Source organism: Pleurodeles waltl, chromosome 4_2, assembly GCF_031143425.1.
Source record: "Pleurodeles waltl isolate 20211129_DDA chromosome 4_2, aPleWal1.hap1.20221129, whole genome shotgun sequence".
NCBI lineage: Eukaryota > Metazoa > Chordata > Amphibia > Caudata > Salamandridae > Pleurodeles > Pleurodeles waltl.
The window spans coordinates 1,027,300,059-1,027,325,472 of record NC_090443.1 but is presented as its reverse complement, the minus strand read 5'-3'; the positions used below and the strand labels follow the sequence as shown (position 1 = coordinate 1,027,325,472).

At 45.1% G+C, this 25,414-nt stretch overlaps 1 protein-coding gene across 4 annotated transcripts in view; it reads right to left on the bottom strand.

Annotated features, from left to right (window-relative positions):
• Window positions 1-25,414, bottom strand: part of PITPNM1 (phosphatidylinositol transfer protein membrane associated 1) — a 317,763-nt gene that overhangs the window by 48,035 nt on the left and 244,314 nt on the right. For all 4 annotated transcript variants that reach the window (XM_069232915.1, XM_069232914.1, XM_069232917.1 and 1 more), the window contains exons 13-15: window positions 25,034-25,227; window positions 20,377-20,609; window positions 13,799-13,969 (exon numbers count right to left, since the gene is read on the bottom strand). In XM_069232915.1, coding sequence (XP_069089016.1) covers window positions 13,799-13,969; window positions 20,377-20,609; window positions 25,034-25,227 — 598 coding nt within the window. The remainder of the gene's footprint in view (window positions 1-13,798; window positions 13,970-20,376; window positions 20,610-25,033; window positions 25,228-25,414) is intronic.

The following is a 25,414-nucleotide window of genomic DNA, read 5'->3' as shown; positions in this document are numbered from 1 at the left end:
ACGACTTTCCACGCCAGAAGCATGGAGCCATGAAGTGCACTAACATTGGTGTGTTCAAACTAGGGCCCTGAAAAGGCTCATCCCTAATCCTAGAAATTTGTCCGCAGAGCAGGGAGGTATGGGTGGGTCGGTAAGGAATCTGCAAGCTAGATATTGTCTCTACCAGATAATGCATTACCAAAGGTAAGTAACGTGTTCCTCTGATAGAGACCTCTATCTGCAGATTCCCTAGATACCCAAGCAATACTGTCCCTGGCGGTGGGCTGCGGGCAAACTTACTAAACTAAAAAATCCTGCAGGACTGAAAGGACGAAATGCCCATCCATGCAGACCTGACTGTCCCAGCAGCAGTGTTTGGTAAATGTGTGCAGGAATGCCCACTTTGCTGCCTTGCAGATGTCCAGGTCTGAGATCCTGCGTGCTAATGCAGGGGTTGCAGCTTTTCCTCTGGTGGAATGGCCCTCAAGCCCTCGGGAGGATGCTTTTTAGCCAAAGCGTAGCAGATTTTTATACAGAGAACGACCCAGTGCAAAATGGTTCACTTCTGTACTGCCTGACCTTTCTTTGCTCCAACGTACCCTACGAAGAGTTGATCATTCACCTGGAACTCTCTTGTGCAGTCAAGGTAGAACAAGAACGCTCTTTTTGGGTCCAACCGGTGGAGTCACTCCTCTTCTTTACAGGAATGTGGAAGAGTGTCAAAGGTGGGCAGGGTGACCGGCTGGCCCACATGGAATGGAGTCATCATTTTCGGGTGGAAAGAGACCCTTATGCAAAGCACCAGTTTGTCTGGGAGGAAAGAGGCCCTTGTGCGAAGCACTCATTTGTCTGGGTGAAATAGACAGGAATGGAGGCTTGGATGATAAAGCCTGTGGTTCACTCACCCTCCGGGCAGATGTTATTGCCACTAGAAAGGCAAGCAGCCGGAGGGGACAATTATGCAGAGGGTCAAAGGGAGCACACATTGAGTAGGTGAGGACCAAATTGAGGTCCCACTGGGGCATAATGAATGGTGAAGGGTGAAACATATGTACAAGTCCTTTAAGAAATCTATTTACAATAGGGGACTTAAAGAGAGAGGGTTGGTAAGCCAGGTGCAGGAAGGCAGACAGTGCAGAAGAATAGACCTTAAGAATACCCAAAGCAGAGCCCTGCTGGGCAAGGGTGAGAATGAAAAGAAGAATATCAGAAAGAGAGGCAGAAAGACAGTCAAAAGACTTTTCTGTACAATCATTTACAATTTTTTTCCCCATCGGCAGGCGTGCTTTGTCTTGGTGGAAGGATGACCGGCTGCCAGAAGAACATTACAGACTTCGGCAGGAAGGTCAAAGGCTGTCAACTGTCGCCGCTCAATCTCCACGCAAGAAGGCAAAGAGTTGACAGGTTCGGGTGGAGAACCCTCCCCTGCTGCTGTAACAGATGATCCTCCCGAAGGGGCAAACTGATCAGAGGATCGATGCTCATGCTGATAAGCTCGAAATACCAGACCCTCCGAGCCCAGTCTGGAGCCACAAGGATGACTTTGGCACAGTTGTTCCTGATCTTCTTGAGAACTCTGGACAGGAGTGGTATGGGCGGAAAGGTGTACAGGAGGCCTGAGCTCCACCCGAGGTGAAAAGCATCTCAGATCGAGAGCTGCCTTGGAAACTCCAACGTGCAAAACTGCTGACATTGTATGCTCTCTTCAGAGACGAACAGATCTAACCAAGGCTCTCTCCATTGCTGAAAGAGACTCTGCGCCACCTCCAGATAGAAATGCCACTCGTGATCTGTAAGGCATCAGTGGCTGACTTTGTTGGCTCTGACGTTCAGAGAACCCGTCAGATGTTGAACCACCAGGGATATGCCCTGCTGTTCCTGTCATGTCCAGAGATGCAGGGCCTCTTGACAAAGGGTCCATGCCACCACCCCACCCTATTTGTTGCAATACAACATGGTGGTGGTGTTATTCGTGAACACTTGCATCAGCTTTCCTTTAATTGAGGGGAGCAAGGCTTTCAATGCCAGTAGGATTGTTAGCAGCTCCAGCAAGTTGATGTCCTCTGATCTCCACCTCTCTGAGAGGTCCGCCCCATCCCACTACTGTGAGATTTGGTTGGGGAAGGGAGTGGGGTCTGCCTCTGACCCAATCGCGGTACGTCAGCCACCACTACAGATATTTTGCAGTTCCCGCCGAGATCTGGAACATGTTGGAGAAATTCCCCTGATGCTGCGCCCACTGTAACTTCAGGCCCCACTGCGGAGCCCACATATGCAATCTGGCATGAGTCATTAGCAGGATGCAGGAGGCCATGAGGCCCATCAGCCTCAGAGGCGTTCTCACCAAAATCCATGCTAGAGGCTGAAACATTGGTATCAAAGCCTGAATATCATGGACTCTCTGCTCACAAGGATAAGCCGAAACTCTACTGTGTCCAGAACAACCTCGATGAAAGGGAACATCTGAGAGGGAGTGAGGAGTGACTTCGGCATGTTTATATAGAGCCCCAGCGAAGGCAGGAGGTGGCCATGTCCTGGAGGAGGGAGATGACAGTCTGGGGTGAGCCCCCCTTCAACAGCCCGTCATCTAGATAGCAGAAGTCTGCCACCCCTGATCTCTGCAGATGAGCTGAGACCACCGCCATCACCTTGGTGAACCCACCCAAGGGGCAGTGGTAAGGACAAAGGGTAACACATTGAACTGAAAGTGCTTGTGGCCTACCATAAACCGCAGGTAACATCTGTGGGCAGGCAGGATGGGAATATGGAAGTACGCATCTTGCAAGTCCAACGCTTCCAATCAGTCTCCTTGGTCTATGGCAGCCAATACCTGAGCCAAAGTGAGCATCTTGAATTTCTCCTTTTTGAGGAAGAGGTTGAGGGTTCGGAGGTCTCGGATAGGCTGAAGACCCTTGTTCTTTTTGGGAATCAGAAAGTAGCGGAAATAACAACCACTGCCTACTTCTGTTATCGGAAGTCTGTCTATGGCCCCCGCGGCAAAGAGAGCCATGCCTTCCTCGCAGAGCAAGGTCAAATGATCCTCTGTCATCTGATTGTGAGTTGGAGGTATAGGAGGAGGGGGGAAATTCGAAGGGGAGGGAGTAGCCCCTCCGAACGATCTGTAAGACCCGCCTGTCCGATGTAATGGACTGACAGTGGCGGAGATGATGATGGATTCTCCCACCAACTGAACACCCATGATATTTTAGGGTCAGATTAGGAGGACTTAAAGGCTGCAGCTTCCGTGGGGGTTGGTGGTTGTGGCCAACCTCTGGCTACTTGACCCGCGGGATCAGTATGCACTGTGCGCACACAAAGGTTGGGGAGTTTGCACTGGACAGTAGCTGGCATAGGGTTAGCACTGTGGCACGCCCCTTCCGTATCCACGAAAGGGGCGAAAGGCAGATTGGGGATACATGGAGCCACTGAAAGGCCAGAGGACTTGGCCGTAGGCCGCAAGTCCGTTAAGTGCTCCAGCGCCGAGTCTGCCTTCTCTCCAAAGCGATGTGTGCCATCGAAGAGCATGTGCATGAGGCTTGCCTGGATCTCCCCCGGAAAGCGAGATGTCCTCAGCGAGGCGTGACGTTGAAGCGCCATCGTCGATGAAACCGCTCTGCCCAGCGAGTCAGTTGTATCCAAAATATACCTGATGGTGAACGTAGCTGCATATATCCCGTCCTTGACTGCTTGGGAGAGAATGGTCTGGGCTTCCTCCGGGACCTGTGGCAGCCATTGCGTGTGTGTGGGAGTAGCAGCCCAATAGGCATGCAGTGTCATCGACCCCAATGCCAGGCTGGTGGAAGAAAACATTTTCTTGTCTAAGGTATCCAGCCTTTTGAATGTCCTGGCCAGGGAAGTGGCAGGGAACACGCCATCGGAAGTGGAAGCCCGATCTACCAAGCTTTCCGGGGTGGGGTGTTGGGTGAGGAAAGATGAGTCCCCTGGTGCGGGGCGAAGGCGGAGGGCAATTGTCCTGATCACAGGAGCCCCCGTGCTAGGTTTGGACGAAGTTCCCAGTAAGTGCTTCGTTAAAAGGGAGCAGGGGTTCAGAAGAGGAAGCTCCGGGCAGAAGCACTTCCATCAATTGCCACTAAGGGTAGTTTGAGGTCGAGGACCTCCGCTGCCCTCGTCCCCACCATTGCATAAGATGCTCCCTGCTCCACAGCCATGGTAACGGGGAGAAAGCAAGCCAGTATCTAGAGAAGTATCCAGTCCACTGGCATCTCCCAGTTCCTCACACCAGTACATTGATCCCTCCAACTGCTATTCCAAAGGGTCCAGTGACCCCTCCCATTCTTTTCTCAAGCCTAGCCCTTCAGAATAGGGCTCAGTGGGCAACCTAGCACTCATGAGTCCTGTCAACGCTAGAATCGGTGTAGATCGATGTCTTTCCGACTCTGAGTCGCCTGGAATCAGAATGGGGCTGGTGCCGCTGGTAGGCACTGGGAGTGGCAGAAGCATTGGAGTTGGAACCAGCGTCAGGGAAGGTCACAGTGGCACGACTGTCATCGCTCTGGAGATCAGATCGAAAGTGGCCTATCGGAGCCGAGGCTACCGGTGTGGAATCTGATGGGGCTTCTTCCAACCTTGTGAGGCCTGAAGGTACTCCAGACGAGTCAGCCCACTCGAATATGCTGCGCATGGCCTCCTAAAACGCCACCTGAGCCGGGGTCGCTCTGGCACCTGGAAACATGGGGAGGCACGGAGTCGACACAGGCGACGGCTCTGCAGAACCATGCTGGGAACTCCGATGTTCCTTACTCGTCGCGTCGGCTGACGGACAAGGAGAAGTCAAAGCATGATTCCACTTCTTATGTTTCTTGTGCCTCTTCCCAGGACTTACAATCGGATGAAGAGGACTTGGGGCCCCTGGAGCGGTCCCGCGACCTTCCCCTCGATTGAGACAACTGAGGATTTGTGCAACATGGTGATGCCTGCTGGGCCTCTAGCACATTCAGGGACCACTCCCTCAAAGCCTTCGGTGGCATGACCTGACAGTCCAAGCACGACTTGGAGTTGTGGTTGCGCTTGAGACACCATAAACAGACCAAACTGGGGTCTGTAACCAACATAGCATGGTAACAGGGGCCACACGGCTTAAACCCTGTCTTCCTTGAAGACATCCTGGACACACCGAAAAAAGAATTTGACAAAATATTTTTAAAAAATTGTCAAATACTGATAGAGGGGTAGCTCGTCCCGGATCTGAGCCAACTAGCGCGGAAAGAAAAGAACTGACATCAGCACGTCGAGGTGGTGCCTATATATGTAACCGTGATGTCACTTTCTGGTGCGTATGACACTGACAACGATGTGCGCAACTGAAGGAAGCGACCTACTGGTCCACAGGGGTACTGCTCACGAAAAAATCTTCTAGATCCAGTCTGATGCCTGGGAAAATTCAAAGGCAAGGAATCTGCTGCTAGATGTTTCAATCAGATGAATACAACAAATAAGCCTCTCAAGTAGGGAAGGGGGTCGGGTTGCATGCAAATCAATGAGAGATACTAACACTGGAGATCTATAGGTACAGGCTTCTTCTCCAGCACTGGATCTTTCATAATTCAAAGCCTGAAGAAAGATTACCAAAGCAATTAAAACTCAGTGGATTGGGAGATGTTGGGGAGAGAGGCTAACCTAAAGCATAAAGATTTCTTAGCAACACTTGTCCCACCGATGTCTCTGCTCTCGAGTGCATGTCAAACAAAGAAGTGTTTGGAGAATGAGGAACTCCAAGTCACTGCTCTACAGGTGTGTTTTACTGAGATTACTGCAAATGTAGCTGGTGAGGTGCCACATGTCTGGCGGAATGAGCCCTAACCTTGCAGAGGAATTGCTTTCCTGCTCTTGCATATGCAGTCAACATGTAAGATAGATTCCATTTTGAGATTCCTTGCTTTGATATGGATCTATCTTTGTTAGATTGAGTGAAAGCTACAAAGAGATGGTCTGATTTACTGAATATTTTCGTATAACTTAAGACATAGTGAGTGGACTGCTTTTCCTGCAGCTGTAGATGGCACTGGAAAATAGTGGGGAACAGTGGGGAAGTATACCTTTTCATTAAGATGAAGGGTGCTGGAACCTTGGTCATAAACTTTGGGTTAGTTCTGAGGATTACTTTATCCTTTTAGAAATGCATGGTTCTTGTTTGGAAAACACCAGAATTTCACTCACTCTTCTGGCTGAGGCTATTGCCAATAGAAAAACAGATTCCCAGAATAAACATTGAATTGGTTATTTATGAATATGTTAAAAAGGGCCTTTCATTAGTGTGGTTAAAATGGTCTTCAGATCTCAAACTGGTGAGAAAGTGTGGAAGCGGCCTTTCATTAGTGCTATAAAGAATAAAAGCGTTTGATTTTCTCAGGTATCTATATGTAGTAGATACACATACCTTGACACAAGGATATCCAAGACCTGACTTCACCAACAGCAGCAACTAAGGAAGGCATTGGTGTGGTACTGTAATCAAAGGGTCAGGTTGTTCACCTGAGCCAGGTTATAAAAACAAATCCATTGGCAAGCATGAGTTCTCATAGTGGATGGCACTCTAGCTTCCTCCAGTAAGCTCTTACCATCATTTCAGATTGTGCACCATGTGCCCCAAACTCCAAGTTCCCAGCAGCCAGGCTATCAGATACAATGAGTCTGGATCCGGATGAAGAGCTAGTAATATTTTTAAGACAGCAGCGTTGGCTCTTTCCTGACCTAAATTGATCTGTCCATGGGCATGGTGCACAATCCTGGAAGCCAATGTTGTCTGGCCCACACTGGGCTTACCCATATCATTAGCCTTTCTTTATCGTGCACAGCAATCTCAGGATCACAGGGAATGGAAATACATAAAGGAACTACAATGTCCAATCTCATTTGAAAGCCTTTCCTTGTGAGCCTGAACAAAGGCACCTGCTCATGGATGCTGGGCACTTCCTCATGTAACAGATCGTAGTTTTACTGTCTGTACAGAATAATGCTTGGGTGTACCTTACTAGAGGCAAGAAAGCCTTCAATGTGAGTCTCACTGCCTGTATCTCTAGGACGTGCATGTGCATGGTCCCATCTCTATTGCAGACCAATGGCTGTTATATGAAATAACTTAGATGTGCTCCCCAGCCTGGAAGGGATGCCTATGACATTATGGTAGATTGTGGAACTGTAGGTTTCAAACGAAGACCTGTGAAAATGATGTTGTTTCTTGTTCAATAAAGTGGAGTTCTCATGCCAAGTAACCTGGACCTTGAAATTTAATCCAGTGCTTGTTCAGCACCTCTTGGATCAATCTCTTGCAGAGGAGGCACTGTGGGAGTACCTGATTGCAAAAAGAAATTCAACAAAATTATTTTTAGCTACCTTACAGTAATGACTTCTCAGGACTGTGTAAGAGATGCTGAAGCCATCAAGCTTTTGTCCCCTTTCTCTTGATGGGCACAACCTTCTTTAGTGGATCATCGTTCTAGCATCCAAGAATATTATGTCTGTCATTGGTCGACTTATTGACTTCTTTATGATGGTTGCTAGATCCCATGCCTTTAAAGTTTCTGGCAGCACTGCTAGTTGGGCCTGGTTGACAGGTGACACATGTTTCAGCCAATCATCAAATATGAGTAAACTGAACAAACTCTTCATTGGAGGAAAGCTTCAAGAATACCTGTGGAGAAAATCTGAAACAAGTGGAAGGGCCTTGAACTGATGATGTTGTCCATCCACTTAGAACCCCAGGGACTGACCAGGTGTCTGGCATTAAAGTATGGTGAAATGAGCGACCTCTCAGTCTGTTGAGGCTAGATAATAAGTATTTTAATAAAAAGGAGGATTTTCTGAAAGGCTACCATCTGAAATGCTGGTTTCTTAAAAAAAAAAAAAACGTTTTAAACCTTCTAGATCTAGGATGAGTCTCCACTTCCTGTTCTTGAAAACAAGGAAAATGTTTGAGTAATATCCGGGATTATTATTATTATTATTATTTTTACTTTTTATTGCCTCCTTTTAAAGAAGTTGCAACATTTTCCTCCTGAGCTCTGCTAGTTGTTTGCATGTCTCTCTTAGGTTAATTTATAGGAGGTTTATTGTTGAAATCCAAGATATGTCCTAGATGGAAAATGTCCAGGGCGCAGACATCCAATGATATGTCCAACCATACCTGCTGGAGAATAACTGAAAACTTCTCTCCACCATCAGGACAGATGGAGGGGGTAACATGCTTTCAGGAGTTGGATCTACTTGTTCTGGGCCTGGGGATGGCAAAAATGATTTACTCATCTCTAATGATTCCTGTTTCCCTGGCCTCCCTGTTGACTCTTTGCATCAGCCTTAATTTGCTTTTTAACACTTTTTATTGGTTTTACGCAATACAATAGTAGCTAACAGACTCCTTTGTAATGCCAGTGTGAATTACCCCAAACTAAGTTGATCAATCTTCTGTATCCGCTCCACTGTTCTTGATGCCGGACGTGTGCCCGCACAACACCACTGTCCCTCTGAGGCCCAAGCAGCCGCACATCCCTTTCCACAGACCATGGTATTTGCTCACAAAGCTCTAGCTGAATTCTTCTATACCTTGCCAAGTCTTTCCAGTGTTTATTAGGGCATCTCTTGGCCTGAAAGATAGGTCGCTCCAGCCCAGGACATTTATCCAGCACCCTTTTTCACCCCTCTAGTAGGGACTTCTTCAGGCCCGTCCAGTGTTTAGTGATGTTCCTCTTAGCAACCTACAGGCCCAGCCATAGCAGAGCCCATTTATATTGGGTCTCCTGAAGTGAGTCTGAAATGTGAAGCACGGCCTTTTTAGGTTTTCTTGGTAGTGTCCATCCCAAGACCTATTCCAGGGTTGACAGCACACTGCCAAAAAGGCTCCAATGTGGTAAGTCCCACACTGTATGAAGTCCCCCGAGGGTGCAGAGCACTGCAGGGATACCTGTGATTGTGCTACCCCCATCTACCAGTCTCTTCTGGATGTAATAGATACAGGGTCCACATTTTACTTGCCTAGCCCAGGATTGGAATGCTATTGTAGCCTCCTGAGTGGAGACAAGTGCCTCTTGCCAGCCATTGTGTGCATCGGCATATTGATATGGCGTTTATCTTTGCGTTGAGGGTTTGTAACTACAAAATGTACCACTATGCTGGTAATACCCTTTATACTGAGATTGCCATGTGATGCTATAACAATCTTGCCTCCTCTGTAATGACCCCAAGGATCTTGCCTTGTCAATATCAGTCTTTATCACTTGAAGCAGGTCATCAATTTGACAAAAATGTTGCTGTCATCAAATGGCATTTTTAGGAGTTTTTGCTTGGGCTTGCATCCTGAAAGTTACCCTTAACCAACCATATATCCTTACTGTGCGGAGTTCCCAATCTGCTGAAAGCCTATTGAAACCGACTCTGTTGCGGAATCAATTGATGCCAAGGAAGTCTATTGCAAAAGAGGGGAGCTGTTGTTCCCTAGCTGCCTGTCATATCTTTTGAATATTGCAGCAGCGCCAGCCAACGAATTACTTGTCGCTGCTAGGACATTGACTTTTACTCATTGCCTCGTATGCATCAGTCTTAATCTGGAGACGCAGAACAGGGTGATGAAGGATTTCCCTGGTGCTTTTGAACCATAGTAGAAATTATAAAATCTGTATTAGTTTGAATAGGCAGACATGCCAGTGAATTATCCAGAGCTTTATATTTCTATCCAATCACTAAGAATTTACCGTTGAAGTAGGGTTCTTCCTCTTGTGTAGTCCATCCTCTACATGTGCTCCTGTATAGGGATGAAGCATATCATTCATCAGCATCTTTTCTTTAAAATCATGACGGAAGCATGTGTTCTACACCGCTGCATTTGGGGGGGCTGAATTTATTTCCACACTTGTTCCATAAATATCCAATGGTGTCCAATATCAACAGGCAGTGAATGTTTTGGGGTGGTTCAGGCTTCCCTTGTCTGTGGCTATAACGTCACCCCATTCGGATGACCGATGTGCATCCAGAACATGAGACACATGTGCCTCTTCATCCCAGAGTCGATCTTTGTCCCTACACTCGTCAGAGGTGTCTGAATCCTCATCGTCAGTGTCTTCATAAGCATCCTGTTGATCTTGATCCTCTGGTTCAATTGCGTTTTGCTTCGTAATTAAGGCTACATTTCTGGCTTTGGTGGAAACAGTGGATGGACCACTACCAGGTTCCTGTGGAATGAGGGCCACTGACGGTACTAGCTGGTTGACTGGCATTTGCGGCGGCAAAGACGCTGATAATGCAGAAATCATCTGCTATAGCTATGTTAGCAGGTCCACAGGAACTTGAACCATCATTAAAAAGTTGACGGATTTGAGTCAGTGGAGGAAATCAACATGATGGGGCCCTCTGCAGAATTTGATGATGGGCCCCTGGGTCTCCCATACCTCACAGATATTAATGAGCCTTGGGCTGAGTGGAGTGTCCCTGAAGGGCTGGTGTGGGCCTCTGCGCCATAGGTGCCTGCATTACACCCCTAGATTGAGGGCGTATAAATTGACAACTTAACCAGAGGGGGTATGCACAGAACAAGCTTGGTGTTTTCAAAAAGGGCGGATGGGTTATTTGTGCCCTGTCCAAGTTAAAAACAAATTATGAGCAACTGATCCAGACTAGTGCCCTAATGTCCATCCTCTTCATTCTCTCCTGAGCTGAAAAAAGTCTCTACTTGTTCATCCGGATTACTGTCCTCATCCCTCATCACCACAGGCTATTGTAAAAGCATTAATGGAAGCTAGAGGGAAACATTCAACAGTGAATTATGGATTGAATTGGCAATACTGGTGGCACAGGTGAAGCTGCCAAAGCTAAAAAGTAAGGCTACACAACTTTTGACAGGTCTTTCGCCATCGATGGCACAACTTCTGCTGTCAACACAACTTGTTGCTGGATAGGCACAAGAAGATTTATCTGACCCATGGTGCCACCAGTGGTTTCTTGATCATGTACGTAGTAAATATGTACACCGTCATCGAGTCTGCATCATCGGCGACTGACCGTCTTTCACTGGGGTCCTTAGCATCATTGACACTTTCTCCATTATCAACAAACTTGTCCTTTGGGTGGAAAGAGGCAGTGTTGTGGACAGGAGTCTGGATGCTATGGTCTTCATTAACATACAGTCTGTCAATGATCATTTCGATGATGAGTGGCATCCCTTTTTGTTGAAGATGGAGCAGAAAATCTGCTCTCCTATCTTGCTTCTTGGCAGGTGTTCTGGGTTCCCAATTCTTACTACGCAAAGATTATTCAACCTTCTTTTTCCTCTATAGCTCCAAAGACGGGGGCTGGCCAGGTAACTTAGTTGTAGAAGCAGTCACAGTGGTAGCTTATTACCTGTTTCTTGTTCCCTCTACTTGGTACAAGCTGACTCAAATTCCAATTTTCTCTTCTTTGATGGCACTGGACTAGCAAGTGAAGAAATATCCTCCCCATCAAACTGAGTGCCAAGCTTATGCTGCCTGACAGGGGTATATTTTGGAATGTGGTTCAAGTGTCACATTTTTTGGGGTCATGGTTGGGGTGAAGGCAAGTTTTTCACAGGGTGTGCCTGTCCTTCACATACATCTGTCTCTTGCCCCAAGCAGGACACTTCTTGAACTGAGACTGGTCTTTTTCCTTCTCATCCATCATCAGTCTCAGCCCAATACAGATGAGAGAGCGTAATCTAAATATGACCTATTTTAGATGTGAAATGCTTATACTTAACAATGCTACATTAATAGTCATAAAATATTATTCATTTGAAATGTATTTTAACATACTTATAATAGTAGAGAATTATTGTACACATATATTAATGTTGATTATAAGAAATAATTGTTTTCATTATGATTAATTGAATATGTTAACACCTACGAAGATTGCATTTATTAGAATCCATAAGCCTTAAGTTAGCCTGAGCCGAAGAATTAGCTGTGTAACTCGCATATTAAAGCATATTTTTTCTGTTCCTCCAGTGTGCTGATTCGCAAAAGGCCATGACCCAGCATGTGTTCCTTTCTTTGATTTATGTTGCAAGTGAGAAATTTTCTCACTCGTATGCTAGCTGCTTTAGTATAAGTTTTATACGTTTTTGTAACATCTTTCGAAACATCCAAGGACATTCAACCATGGAAAAGAGAACTTTTGACACGAAGAACGTGCCAGAGAATGAAGTAACCCCGGATGTGCCACCTAGGAAAAACGTCTATTATGAAGACCAATCAAAGTGTTATAAATTATAGCGGGGTGACAAATTGTATGACCTAATGTATAATTTGATAGGTTAAAGATAGTGGGGTGCAACGACTATCCAATAGAATTTTGGGGGAAGGTATTGAGAAAAAGGGATAAAAACCCATGACACAGAAGACTCGAGAGAACTAGGTAGGGAATGATATCGATTGCATCCAGAAACTCTGTCACTCTGTTTGGTGATTTGAGGCTTGAAATAAACCATCCTTATCCATAGACTGCCCATTACACTTTTCCTCCTTGTGAGGGAAGTGTCCCCTGCCCTTAGACGAGATAGATTGATGGTGATCTAACTGATGTCCTGAAGGCGAAGACTGATCCTGTATGCTGACTTGACCTGAGGAGGGTAATTATGACAATTGCCAATGTAATTTTGTCTATATGCTTTTTCTTTCTAGGTACCAACTGCTGTATTTTTGGATAGAGTCCCTAGTCAGATGTTTTCTAAATTAGTGTTCTAAATTGTTTTGCATGAAGTCCAACATCCTAATGCTAATTAGTGGTTAGATTAAGGTGTTCACTTTGACTGACGTAAACGGACATAATTGACATTGTGCTATGCTGAACTGGGACTTATATGATGTTCTATGCATTCTGATCTGTGTATCTCTTACATTAGTGTTTTCATGTTTGTGATCTTTGCATTGTCGAAATCTTATCACAATTGCCATATCGTGACTATGCTCCTTTGCTTCATGGTTTTGAGATTAATACATTTGCTATTAGATTGTAATCAATAGGGAATAAAATTCACAAAACTCCAATAAAGGTGTGGTTATTCGTGACTGAAAAGTCATGGTTGCGCCAACAGTTTAACCAATGTCTAAAGTGAAGTATATTGTGGTGATATATGTTGATAATATCATTGATATATTGCTTGACATATTGATCAGTTATCTCGTTCTACGGTGTCTCACCACTGGGTCAAAAGATTCATCGGCCTAAAACGAGTCCTAATGTGTATAAATTGACATAGAAGGACGCGTTATCACAGACACTCACGCTAACATGAACAGACTCTCACTGGAATCCAATCAGAAGTTGAGAAAGTGGTTATAAATTACTAAAAATGCCAAGTAACGGCACAGAGCCCCGGAGGGTTCCTCAAACAGACGTGGTAGAAAACATGGCAGTTGGACTTTCGGGGGATAGGATACGTTCTCAGCCACTGCACCTCATTGGCTAGAGTTTGGGTCATACTGTGAGGTGAGTAGACTGTATATAGTATATGGGGTTGCCAACTGGCAGCTGGTGAAGTAGAACAACTGCTATTTAACATTATTGTAAAAATGGATCCCAGTCCTACAATGGAACCTATTCAATCATGTGAATCTATGAAAGATCCAATGCTGGAGAAACATATATGTCTATCTCCTTCTGTACACCTCTCTATATATTAACCCCTGCCCCAACAGAGTCCCATAGAGCTTCCAAGCCCTGCAAGGTCATTACTCTCCTACGGTAAAAGTAATTCACTGAGTCCTAGGTTTCTCCTCTCAGCCACACTGTTCTCACAATGTACCCAGTGACATATCGACTTCTCTTCCCTATCCTACTCTCATCAGAGACTCACCGAGCAGCGCAGAGTTGCCGTCCCCCAGAGGGAACTTCTGGTAGCGTGGGACCACAAAGGGTGAGATAGCATGGAACTTCTTGGCCAGCAGGGGTTCCAGGCGAGATGCACACGGGTCGGCAGAGTGGAAGAGGTTGTAGATCTGCTCGCAGGCAGGGCGCATCTGAGACACTGTGTAGAAAGAAAGTGAGACATGAGGGTCACACCCTGCTCCACATTTTCAATACTTAATAATTAGGCATAACACAGGCTTTATAATCAGTATAGGGCCGGACTGAGCCAACACCAGCAGCCGTGAGGGGAGCATTCTCGACTAGTAGACTAATGTATGGCTGGTCTACGTGAGCTTTAGATGACAGACAAGACATTTTAGAAAATTATACATGTCATCACACCCTCTACAATACTTACCTGCTATGCAAAGCACTCGCCCTGGTATGCACCTGGCCATACTTTTAAACTTGCAAGTTCCACTTTCCTGGAATCTACATTTTATGGTGATGCGGGGGAGGTCATTGCACTCATTTTGGAGAGATCTTCAGTAATGAAATAGTTAATTTAAGAACACCTGGATTTAGGGATCTTACTAGCCAGCAAGGAGGTTGTCTTTACAAAATTGGTGGGGCGAATGTCTCTCGAATAAGTGACAGATGCATGTGTGACTCGCTCAGTGTCCATGGCTTTGCCACTTTTGGAATTCACCCTAGGTTTTTCCAAAATGGCTTCCTGATGACATGCAAAAATGTCAAAAACTATTCAGCTAAAAATGGCTTTAAGGAAGTCAAATCAGTGTAGCCAGGCCAATAATTTATCTAAGGTGTTTTTAACATGAGTAGATCTTTAGTTTTTATAACGTCAGTTCCAGGAGACCAGTTACGTCTAATGCACAAAAAAACTTTTCCTATGGAGTTGTTGGATTCTGGGCGAAAAATGGTAACAGAGAGAAAATAAGACATTTTAAGGATGCTTTACTGACGTACAATAATATATTCGGCATACAGGACCCGACTAGAACTCACTTTTGTAGCTAGTGATGTAGACACCTTCCATGAGATGTGCTGCAGGTCCACCACGTACATGAGTTCAAATGGGGACAAGTGCAATGGGGGGTGCAGTGGGCATCAGTTGGGACTAAACTTTCTTCAAGCTGAAGTGGGCTGCCTGACAGGAGGGACTGCTATCCTGAGGCAGGGAGATAGTGAAAAGGATGCTAAAGATGGACACTTCAAATAAGTGTTAACAACCAACCGCACCTTTTTTAAGGAACACCGAAGGCCAGATGTAGCCAAATATTTAGGAAAAGACAGGCCTGCTCGTGTTTACTGGTTTCTCCTGGCACCATCTACGTCAAGGTGCCCAGTGTTCTCATGAAATGATGCTCTTGCAAGATGTTCATGCAGTCAGAAGGCAAATTCAAATGCGCTGGAGCCAGATGGGCAACATCAACGATGGAAGGTTGTGGTGTGTGATCCTGTCCAACGTGCTTCAAAGGAGATGCTGCATGCACTAGAGCCTCCTGCATGAGTGTGGCTATTACTACTGGCATGACCAGTGAGGAGTAATCAAGGTCAAAGTCTATTCCTTTGGGAGAGGGAGTGCACACGTTCATGACCAGTCTACCAAAAGGACATCCTATCTGGAGGAACTAGGACGCTCAGTTTCAGCATCCGATGAGGACCCAATTCACTGGGGAAACACACCTGAGTTTCCTGTGCTGGTAATCTATTTACAACTGTTCAATTTCTTGGTTGTGGGTAGGGTTCTGGTAAACACATATGTTAAGTGAATTAAATCCTTAATTAGATGCTGTTTCTAAATGTGCATCAATCACAGTAACTTTAGCAGGGTTAACTTCCCTAACTACCTGGGGATCTTTTAAATAAATTATTTTCTTTGCAAATATTACACAGACCATCATCACCACAAAAAAACACATTTTATGGAGGAAAATTCCTTCCCTGACACTATTCATGAACTAATGAAGTGCATACTGGCTCCAACAGGCATATCTGGATGTACCATTTCTGGTAATAATGTGTGTGAATTAAAATGACCTCTCACCGAGGTGTGCGATGATCCTCTTTCTTCAGGTGCCATAACTCAAATCAACTTTTATATTTAATTAATTTACAAGTGATTTGTTATGTAGGAAAACATTTCAAACAGACTGTTAACTTTCCTAGCACTACACACATTACACCATGTACATTTAACTGGAGACAAAGTGGTCACTATGCAAAAATTATCCTACTAGATGTGGCAGTACAGTGGGACCCCCATTAGAGCTCACAAAGGCTGTTACAGCATATGAGTGGCTGTGGGTAGAGGGTCTTTGTAACAGCTCCACCAATGAAAACAGCAGATGTCACATTAATGGAGTGAGAAACCTAAACCCTATTCCTGAAGCATGCCACATGTTTACATCTCCTGTTCCTCAAACTGGGTGGTTGCGCTTCTGGCACCACACGCCTTATCATTCATGTATGTCTGAAAGGCCTTTTGGGAAATCATCAGTCACTGGAATTGGCAACAAAGATGGGGCAAGAAGGTCATTCATGATCAGCTGTAATGACAGCCAAGTGTACTGTTTATGTAAGAAGAGGAGAGGCTACATTCATCCATCTGAAGAAAAATAAATTAGCACAGCCCTTTTGGGGCACATCAGGAGGTCAGTCAGTGTCTGCGGATGCCACTTGTAAACACATGGCGTTGCAATAGCCTCATGTTCCACCTGGAGACACATAAAGACTGACATGACATGTTTAGGAGACAGTTGAGCTCAGCGGTGGAGCAGGACCTAGGCTTACCTACTGGATAGCGTATTGGCCGATTACAGAAATATTCTTTGGCTCTCAGAACATAGCTACTGAGGATCATTTTCCCTTTCTGTTTTTCAAACTGATCAGATCTCTTAAAATGAGAATTACTAGATTAAAGAACATGTTCTTGACAATTCTACCAGAAATATTGCCTCTAGGTTTTGGGAAACGTGTAATCTTTTACCAGTTTTATTGGTTGTCAAAAGATCTTTAGCTTCATTCAGAAAGGATCTATCTTAGAACTTTATGATACAGCAGGAACTTAGGGTCTTACATGAGATGTCTGCCTATTTCATCCTTCATTGTGTTTTGTAGGCCAGGAGTGTGTACCACCTTGAGCTACAGGTTGTGGCAGAAGCCAATACCAGATCCATTTGAGCCTCCTCAGAGTTCTTGAATTCTAATCATCTTGTTTGTTCAGATGATCCACTGATTAGGTAATGATACATTGTTGTAGTAATTATACATTGTCGTAGTACTATCTGTTGAGCATAATGGATTTCAACACCAGGAGCCACCGGTCACAATCTAGTGCATGAGTATGGGTTCTTGGAAGGAAACTTACATCACACAGGGTTCAGAGACAAGTACAATGTAAGTTACTGTCAGGAGAAGCAACATGGCTGAAAATGCAATGTACCTGCATCCTTCTAAAGGACGTCTTTCTCACTCCAAAATAACCAACAAAAGAGGAGAGGTTTCCTAAAATAGAGTATGGGTGCAAACTGAGGAATATTTACACTGGACATGGCCAGCGTGCAAGTAGTACAATGACCGTGGACCGAAAGCCTGAGAAAGCCTCACACTAACAACCCTATTGTAGTAACAAATGTTGCCTTTGTTTCCCTGGAGCTCCCCCTTGTTCACCATATGACTTGGATCTAAAAGGTACTGAGAAGAGCCTGTGGAAAAAACAAATAATTTACATGCCCATTAAAAGAGGGATTTCTTTACAGCTGGGCTCCATGGCATCCCTAATTTTTCTCAGGTCACTCTTGGTCCTATACCCTGGGCATCTGGCTGTGTGGGTGCTCAAGCCTTGACGCTGGCAATCATTTCCTTCACCAAACATTTTCCTAACCAACTGGCCCTGTACGCCCCTTCTCACAGCCGCACAGAAATCCTGCAGCGTAACAGGTGAGCGTCTATGGGTCGGCTGTGTAGATCACAGAATGTTTATACCCCAGGACTGCTGGTTAGGGTCTGTATGTGTTTGAGGAGAGGAGAACAGAGTTGAGGACCGGCTTCCTAGCACATGAATATTTTCTTCTGCTGTCATCAACCAATGAACAGTACATCTGCGAGGTAGTCTCAACATGTCCTTCCAGTCTCCAATTTTCAAGCTCCATTGATCCTTCCGGTACTTTTGACTAAGTTCTGTGAGGAGTCTTGAATGCAGATTTTGATGCTGAGTGAGGGCTAGGTATTCATACTAAGGGCACATTCCTGTTGAGGGCCTCAAGGATGAACCCTGAGCCGACAGCAAGGCCATCCACTTCAAGAGGACCCTTAGTGTGTAAAGATGCCTATACATTGAAAGTTTTGCCTGCAACAACACCGCAACTTGCACCAAGAGCCCTGCTTCTCAGAGGGAACCTGAGAGAGTTGGGATGGATCTGAAGTTTCCAGGCAGAGGAATCCCATCTGTGGCTCTTTTGCTGGGAAGGAACCCTGATACAGATAGCTCCTTAATATCTAAGAAGCTCTGCCTTCGCACAAGCACCATCTGTTGTTCAGCTTCCGAAATGACACATGCAATTCTTTTAGTGGCATGAGAAACTGGAAAATCAACCACAAAGACTGACTACTCACCTTCCAAAGACTTTTCACCACTCCAGAAAGATGAAGATTGTGGGCATGGTTGTGGATAACAAGTGAGGAAAGATTTCTCAGTAAAAAATCTTTACCTTCCTTTCTCATAAGATGTGAAACACAACAGGGAAGTCTTAGGATGTCAAATGATCCAACATCCTGCTTCAAAAAGATTTTGTGAGAGAAAATGAATGTTAAATAAGTCACAACTATTTTTAGGTTAGCGTTGTACCACAGAGTGGAAAATGAACTGTCCTAAGTGATACTACCCTGCATTCTGGGACTGAAGAATTCACAAATGGTTTATCTCTAGGTCAGAGACAATCAGCCCATACAGGGTGTCCTGCGTTGGGAATTAAAAAAGGGGCTTTCACCAAAATGTGTTTTTAATATTAGAAATATGGATCTATATAGTTGATATGTAAAGAAAAAAAAAAGACAAGAAAAGCTGCTCCCTAGGAGCATGCTTTCTTTATGATCAAATTTTCAGAAATACATTTCTGTCTCTGAAAATATGATCTAGGATCCTACACGTTGGTAAAGATGTTCTATGGCCATCAATGACAGTCCTATGAGAGATATTTTCCGATGCTGCTGAATTGAGATGTAAAGCAACTGAAGACCATGAATCTTCAGAGCAAGAAAGGGAATCAAAAATAGTGAAACTGATAGAAAACACAGATTGTCCAGTGAGTCTAAATAGAGTGGATGAAGATCAATTGAAGAATAGCAAGGACTGTAGCTCCAGTGTTCTCCGACACTAGTGATCTGAGGCATGTACTTGAGTCACAGTACATTCACAATGGAGCTGGGGAACTGAAACCCCAGTTTACTTTGAGGAAAAGGCAAAAGGGACAATAAGATAACAAAAACTATCCAACATTTATTCTGCAACAAGAAGGGACTAATGAGAGAACTTAACAGGTGCTTAAAGGAAGTGCAGGACGGGCAAGTCAGACGCAAATTCAAATTGGATCTATTTTACGCTGGGCAAAAATGTGATGTCGGCTAACTTGTCATTCAGGAAATCTCAGATCTGAAATAAGTGGAGTCAATGTACCTGTGCAATATGAAAATGTTCATCCAAAAATCATAAAACAGTTGAAGAGTGGCAAAGGCAATAAAACTTCAGAAAGATTTTGCTTAATATCTCAGAAAGATTTTGCTTAATATCACAAGTGGTTTCTGGATGAATACAATGATAGAGGGTGATTTTTTTGTTAGATTTGAACTTTTATTTGGTCTCTCATGAGCAAAGGAAAGGTTGATAAAAAAAAAACAATGTGGTCATCGTAACCAACTAAAATGTGGTGTTATTTTAATGCTCTTGTGTGAAACTAGGTATGCACTGGCAGAGCGTTAACCTACAACTGACAAAGCGCCACGGGAACTAGGACACACCCTGGGTACTTCAAGTGTGACGGGCCATATTCTAGGTCTTAGCGCACTTTATGTCCGCATTTTGATGAATTTTGTAAGTGAAGTGTTCCCTCAATACCATAGGAACCATGGTCTCCGATCACATCCATGTCAACAGTAGATGATGAACTATATTCACTCTCCTTACATTTAAAAGCACTGTAACTTCTTCCTCATGCTATCAGTCTTTTATTTCTGTGTGCTTAGGGTGGGCTTGACTCACAGAGAGCCTCGCTGTCGTGGCGGTGGCTCCGCAGTCGTGGCGGAATCTCCGCAGTGAGAGACTGCAGTGCTGAGATCCCGCCACATGTGTGGAGATCTCGCCACGATTGTGAAGCCTCCGTTCCGACTGCGAAGCCTCTTTGTGCATCCGGCCCAGTGTCTCATGGTGCAAAGAGGCAGCATAACAGAACAGCTTAGCTCTGGTAAAAACATTATGTAATCTAGGTTTGCTGCAATATTTGGTGTACAATCTGTCTTTGATGCACATCACAGGTACAAAACAGACATGTACAAACCCAATCCTACCATCCACTGTGGGCATGACAGTCTTCCTAAGAGCCAGCACAAGTCCCAAAGGAGAGCCAAACAGGAACAGACCCGACACCTTGAAGTCTAGTTTGCTGGTGGCGTCGCCCAGGTCCACAGATGCGGTGGCTGTAGTCGGGGAGATGCTCGTGGGAGACGGGGTGCCAGGAGGCACCGGGGAGCTGCTGGATCGACGGGAGTCAGACTCTGTTTTAGCACAACCAGCCTGGAGGCTGCAGGAAGAGGTGTGGAATTTAAGAAAGAGAAAAGAGGTAAGAGACAGGTAGACTGAGCCATTTAAACTGTCTGATCTTCTGCTTCAGCAGTGTGATCAATCTCATGCCACATACAATGTACTAGAAATTGTCCACAAACCTTCCCATTAAATCCCAAACCCTTGTACCTCACTTGTTGTAGCATATTTCACTCAAAAGTATCTCTCATACAAGCTCACATAACACTTAACATCTCCCATGCAACTGATCATAGTAGATCCTTTAACACCTCAATTCCTCTCAATCCTGGACCTCAATTCCTCTGCCATCCTTTATTCTAATTCACAAGACTTGAACTTCATTTACCATACCTCACTTCAGACCACGAGTTGCCTCTTGCACCTCATATACTGTAGCACCTCAATCCGCATCATGACAGAGCCCCTCTCACATACTGTATCCTGTCTTGCTCCAGACCACATTAGACAATCTCTCAAAGGTATTATTGGGACAGCTCACATCTCCTGATATCACTAATAATCACTCCGGCTGGGTATGAAATATATCTTCTTGCATCCAGCAGATGTTCAGACTTTTCTTATAGCCATTCTCCTAATTTCATCCTGGAGTAATCCAACCTGCATCAGAATCCAATATCGGTCTCTAAAAACTGGACCACTTTACAAGCTAGTTTCCCAGCAACTAAGGAGCAATACATAACAGAATATTGGCAAGTACACCCAATTTGCGCATTCAGTGGTGCAATCATCACTCCACTCATCATTGCAGTCTTGCAATCTCTTAAACATTCCCCCAAATATCTACCTTCTGGCAGGATTCAACTCACCTAAAGAGGGCAGCCAAACAACAAATAATGCATTTCAAAATGGAGAAAGATATTGAAAGCATGGTACAATTATTTTATGTTTACAATGTACCCCTTAGGTTTGCACTCGTAACCTCTCATGGAAATTCTGGGTGATTATTGCATCCCAGTTGTTTCTGTACAGGTTTCTAGCTGCACAACAGGCTTTGTGGTGCTTGACTGCTCTCTGAATGGATGTGCTGTCTCTGTGCAGGGCACTGCAGCGGAAACCAATGATTGCGCTTACAGGTTCTCAATGCTGTAGACTGACCAGTCCTCCCACTTACAAGAGGGAACCACCACACTCTGCCATCAGGTGGTGGCTAACCAAAGGGCTCGAGAGCAGATGCAGCTTCTGGCAAGCTCCGTTAGCCTCAGGTGCCCGGGGTTTAGCAACCTAAGGAGTGCTGCAGAGTGTCGCTGGGCAGTGATCGGACCAGGGTTCCTGGCGCTGGGCGCGGTTCAGGTGCAGGAGAGCTTGCCTTTGTGGCATCCACTGCGCATTGCAGCTGCCATTAAGTAGGTCCTGGGAGGGGGGGGGAGCAGGGTTCTGTGATGTCATTTTCTGTGGTGATGGGTGATGGGAAATGAATTCCTCTTGTTTGGCTCCTTCTTTTAAAGGCATCAAGGCCCACTTGAAACACATCTTTCTCCCTACTTCAAGGGTCAACAAGGCACTGGAAACTCAGAACGTGATGTCTCCAGACACAATACTCGTTTACAGTGAAAGAACCAGGGCTGTCTCTTCTCCGGACCAGGTGTACATGAGTGAGGCAATATATTAGTAGCAGAGCGTTGTCGAAAGCCACAACTGCTGGAAAGATTACATCTTCATCATTCTTCTTCTATACGCCATGTGGAACATTCCCCTCCCCCTACCCGCATCTGAGAACTTTTCAAAAGACCTAAGGTGGCTTTAGCAAAAAACTCCAGGCATGCCCCACATACAGCAATATGTAAGGCAGCAACACAGTAACCCCCCCCACACACTAAATTAAGATTAGATCATATTTTCTAATTAATGCAACTGGTTCGGTCCACACTGCGACAGAAGGGGCCATGATTGTGTAAGATATGCACAAGTCCATGTTAGTGGATGCGCAAAGCTCTATTAAATAGCTAAAGTCTCCAAGCTTCCTCCCGCCTTGCAGTTTCCTGAGGGAGCTGAGAGAAGGAGACAATGGCACATGTACCTTTAAAGACTTCATTTTGGCTCTTGTGCAATTGCAAACTCATTAACTGAATCTCACAACTCTTGATTGTAACAGCCCTGGAGAGCTGTAAAACTTGTTGCCGAAAGAACAGTTGTTCCTGCTTAACAACTTTTCTTTGACAGAAAGTCCATCAGTTTACTCCTAAGGTTCTCATACCTTTAAAGCTCAACGTTTTAGATCCTGGTCCAAAACTGGACTAGACTTTTTTTTCATCCTAAAACCACGATCAACCTACTAATGTAACTATTCAAACTAAGAAGTTAGGAAACTCTGCAGAATGTATCTAACTTTGAATGGAAATTGCTTCCCAGGAAAAATATGATACTATAGTAATTCAAGACTGATTTGAAAAAGTCAATACTCAACATAGGGTAAAAGTACCTAATGCCAACACTTCTCACTGACAAACCTCCTTAGCTTACATCGTCTCTTAAAACTAGTGTAAAGAACTTCTTCCTTTGACTAATATTACTATTCTGATCTTAGAATTTGAAAGTCCCTGGAGCAGAACTTCTAAACAAAAGAGCTACAAGCGCAGAGTCCATCAACCACTCCATTTGACTTTGGCTTGCGTTGTTGGACCTGCCCAAAGGATACCTGCACCTAATCTTTAATATGGAATGCTGCAGGGAATAAGTGCAGCTGAAGCACTATCTTTCTCCCATACAACTACCGGATCACAAGGCACCCAAGCCCAATTCCGGCCTCTGCAGTCGGGTGCTTGATTCCACTAGCGCAACAAGCACGGAACCCATGCCTGGCATACCCATTGGTTACTTAGGGCATTACATCACACAGACAAAAAGTGATGGAATGCGTGCAAGTAGTCTAACCACTGGCAATCGCTTGGGATAGCATTCCAACACATCGTCTTTCTGCCCACTATGTCACCTCAGATTACACCCGACATCTCATGCCGAAATCGGTCTTGAGTTGCTTGTATTCTGGTTCAGAGTGGACCTAGCTTGGCGGTTCAGGCTGACTGTTCCTATTGGAACAGGGTCAAGAGTGATTTGCATATGGCTGGGTCCAAACCGAGGTGGCATTATGGGCAAAAGAATGGTTGGTCTTGATGCTTCCCGAGCAATTGCCAGTGGTTAGACAAATTGTAAGCATCCTCCCTTAACTTTTGTGCGTTTGATGTAAAGACATAAGTTGCCAAGGGAATGCCCAGACGTGACTCCTTGCTCACTGTACCACTGGATCCAAGCCATACCCAACTGGACAACTACAATCAGGGCGAAGCCGGTCCTGGGTTGCTTGTTTTCGGTTCAGGGATGACCTGGCTTGGAAGTTCCTCCTGGAGCAGGGTCAGGACTGGTTTACATATGGCTGGGTCCAAACTGAGGTGGCATGGTGGGCAAAAGTATGATGGGCTGGGATGTTACCCCGAGCAATCGGCAGTGGTTAGACTTTCTGCAAACATCCTCACATCACCTTTTGTGTGTTTGAAGTTTCTTATTGTCTCTAAGACTCCAATACAGCACCTCTTTACACATCCTGCTGTCAGCAGCGTCGTGATTGGCTGGGAGCCTGTGCAGCCGGGAAGAGGAAGAGGATGGAGGGGAGACGAATGCCTCTCCCCTTGAAGGTAAGTGTTGTTTTTTTTATTTATTTATTTACCCCCTCCACCCCTGCCTCTTTACGCCCTGTCCAGCCCTGCCATCCCTGTTCTTTGGCAGCCACCACTGACAGGCCCTGCACAGGGACTGGTTTAAAGGTAATGGCATTCTCTGAGTTTACTGCAAGACATGCACCTGATTAGAGCTTGCTTTTGATTCTGGATTTGATCACAAACTTAAACAACTTCCATTGGAGAATTTTGTTGTGGTCTCCAATAAGTATTAGCAATAACTGAGTATTTGAAGATTTTCACATTTCATCAGTCTTCAAGCTCTATGGCCCAGAGCAGGCAAGCCTCACCCGGTACTAAGAGCCAGGACATCAGATATATTCTGAATGTGTTAAATCACCTTCATATGATCATGTGTGCCAGTGAGTTTGAGCATCTTCCACAGAATGGTTCTGTAGCATTAAATATTACATTTGTTTACAGACAGAATGCTTATTGTGAAAGTATATGTAATTTGTGCTGTACTACGGGTGGACTTTTTGAACTTTCATGCTTACCACATGTTTACTGATGGTATCACTAAAACACTAAAGCTGTGGACATTTGTTTTTCTGGACTCTGCAAATGATGAAGAAAAGTTAGCCGCTTCCAGTCTTTTGGTTCAAATGGATTAAAACTGGACACTGTGTAGGCTCACACAAAATACTACACAGTCAGAATGTTCATCGCGATACCTTCCCAATGCTTCACCCAGTCCCTTGTTTTTTCCACATGATTCAGTCCATCTTACCTGCTGGAAAAGCTTGGAGGTTGCCTGGAGTCAGACTCTGGTGTTGATGTGTCACTGCGCTTGCGTGGTAACTGATTCCCTGCTCCGTCGGCCACACTGGCTGGCGGTTCTGGGCTGCTCCGTCCAGGTGGGTCAGCGGCATCAGCGAGCGGGTCCCTCCCCATGTACATCCCTGGAGACAGCAGCTCCATGTTCTACAACGTGGCAGGGGAAAAGAAAACAAATTAGCAAGTGAGACTTCTTGACCTCTTTTCATATTTGCTGGGAAAGGCTTTATAGGAGCAGATGCTCATGTGCCAGAGACTGTGGAGAACATGGTTTATTTAGGTGGTAAGTTAGCAAGAACATTTGATTCACATGAACCAGAGACCTCTCAATGGA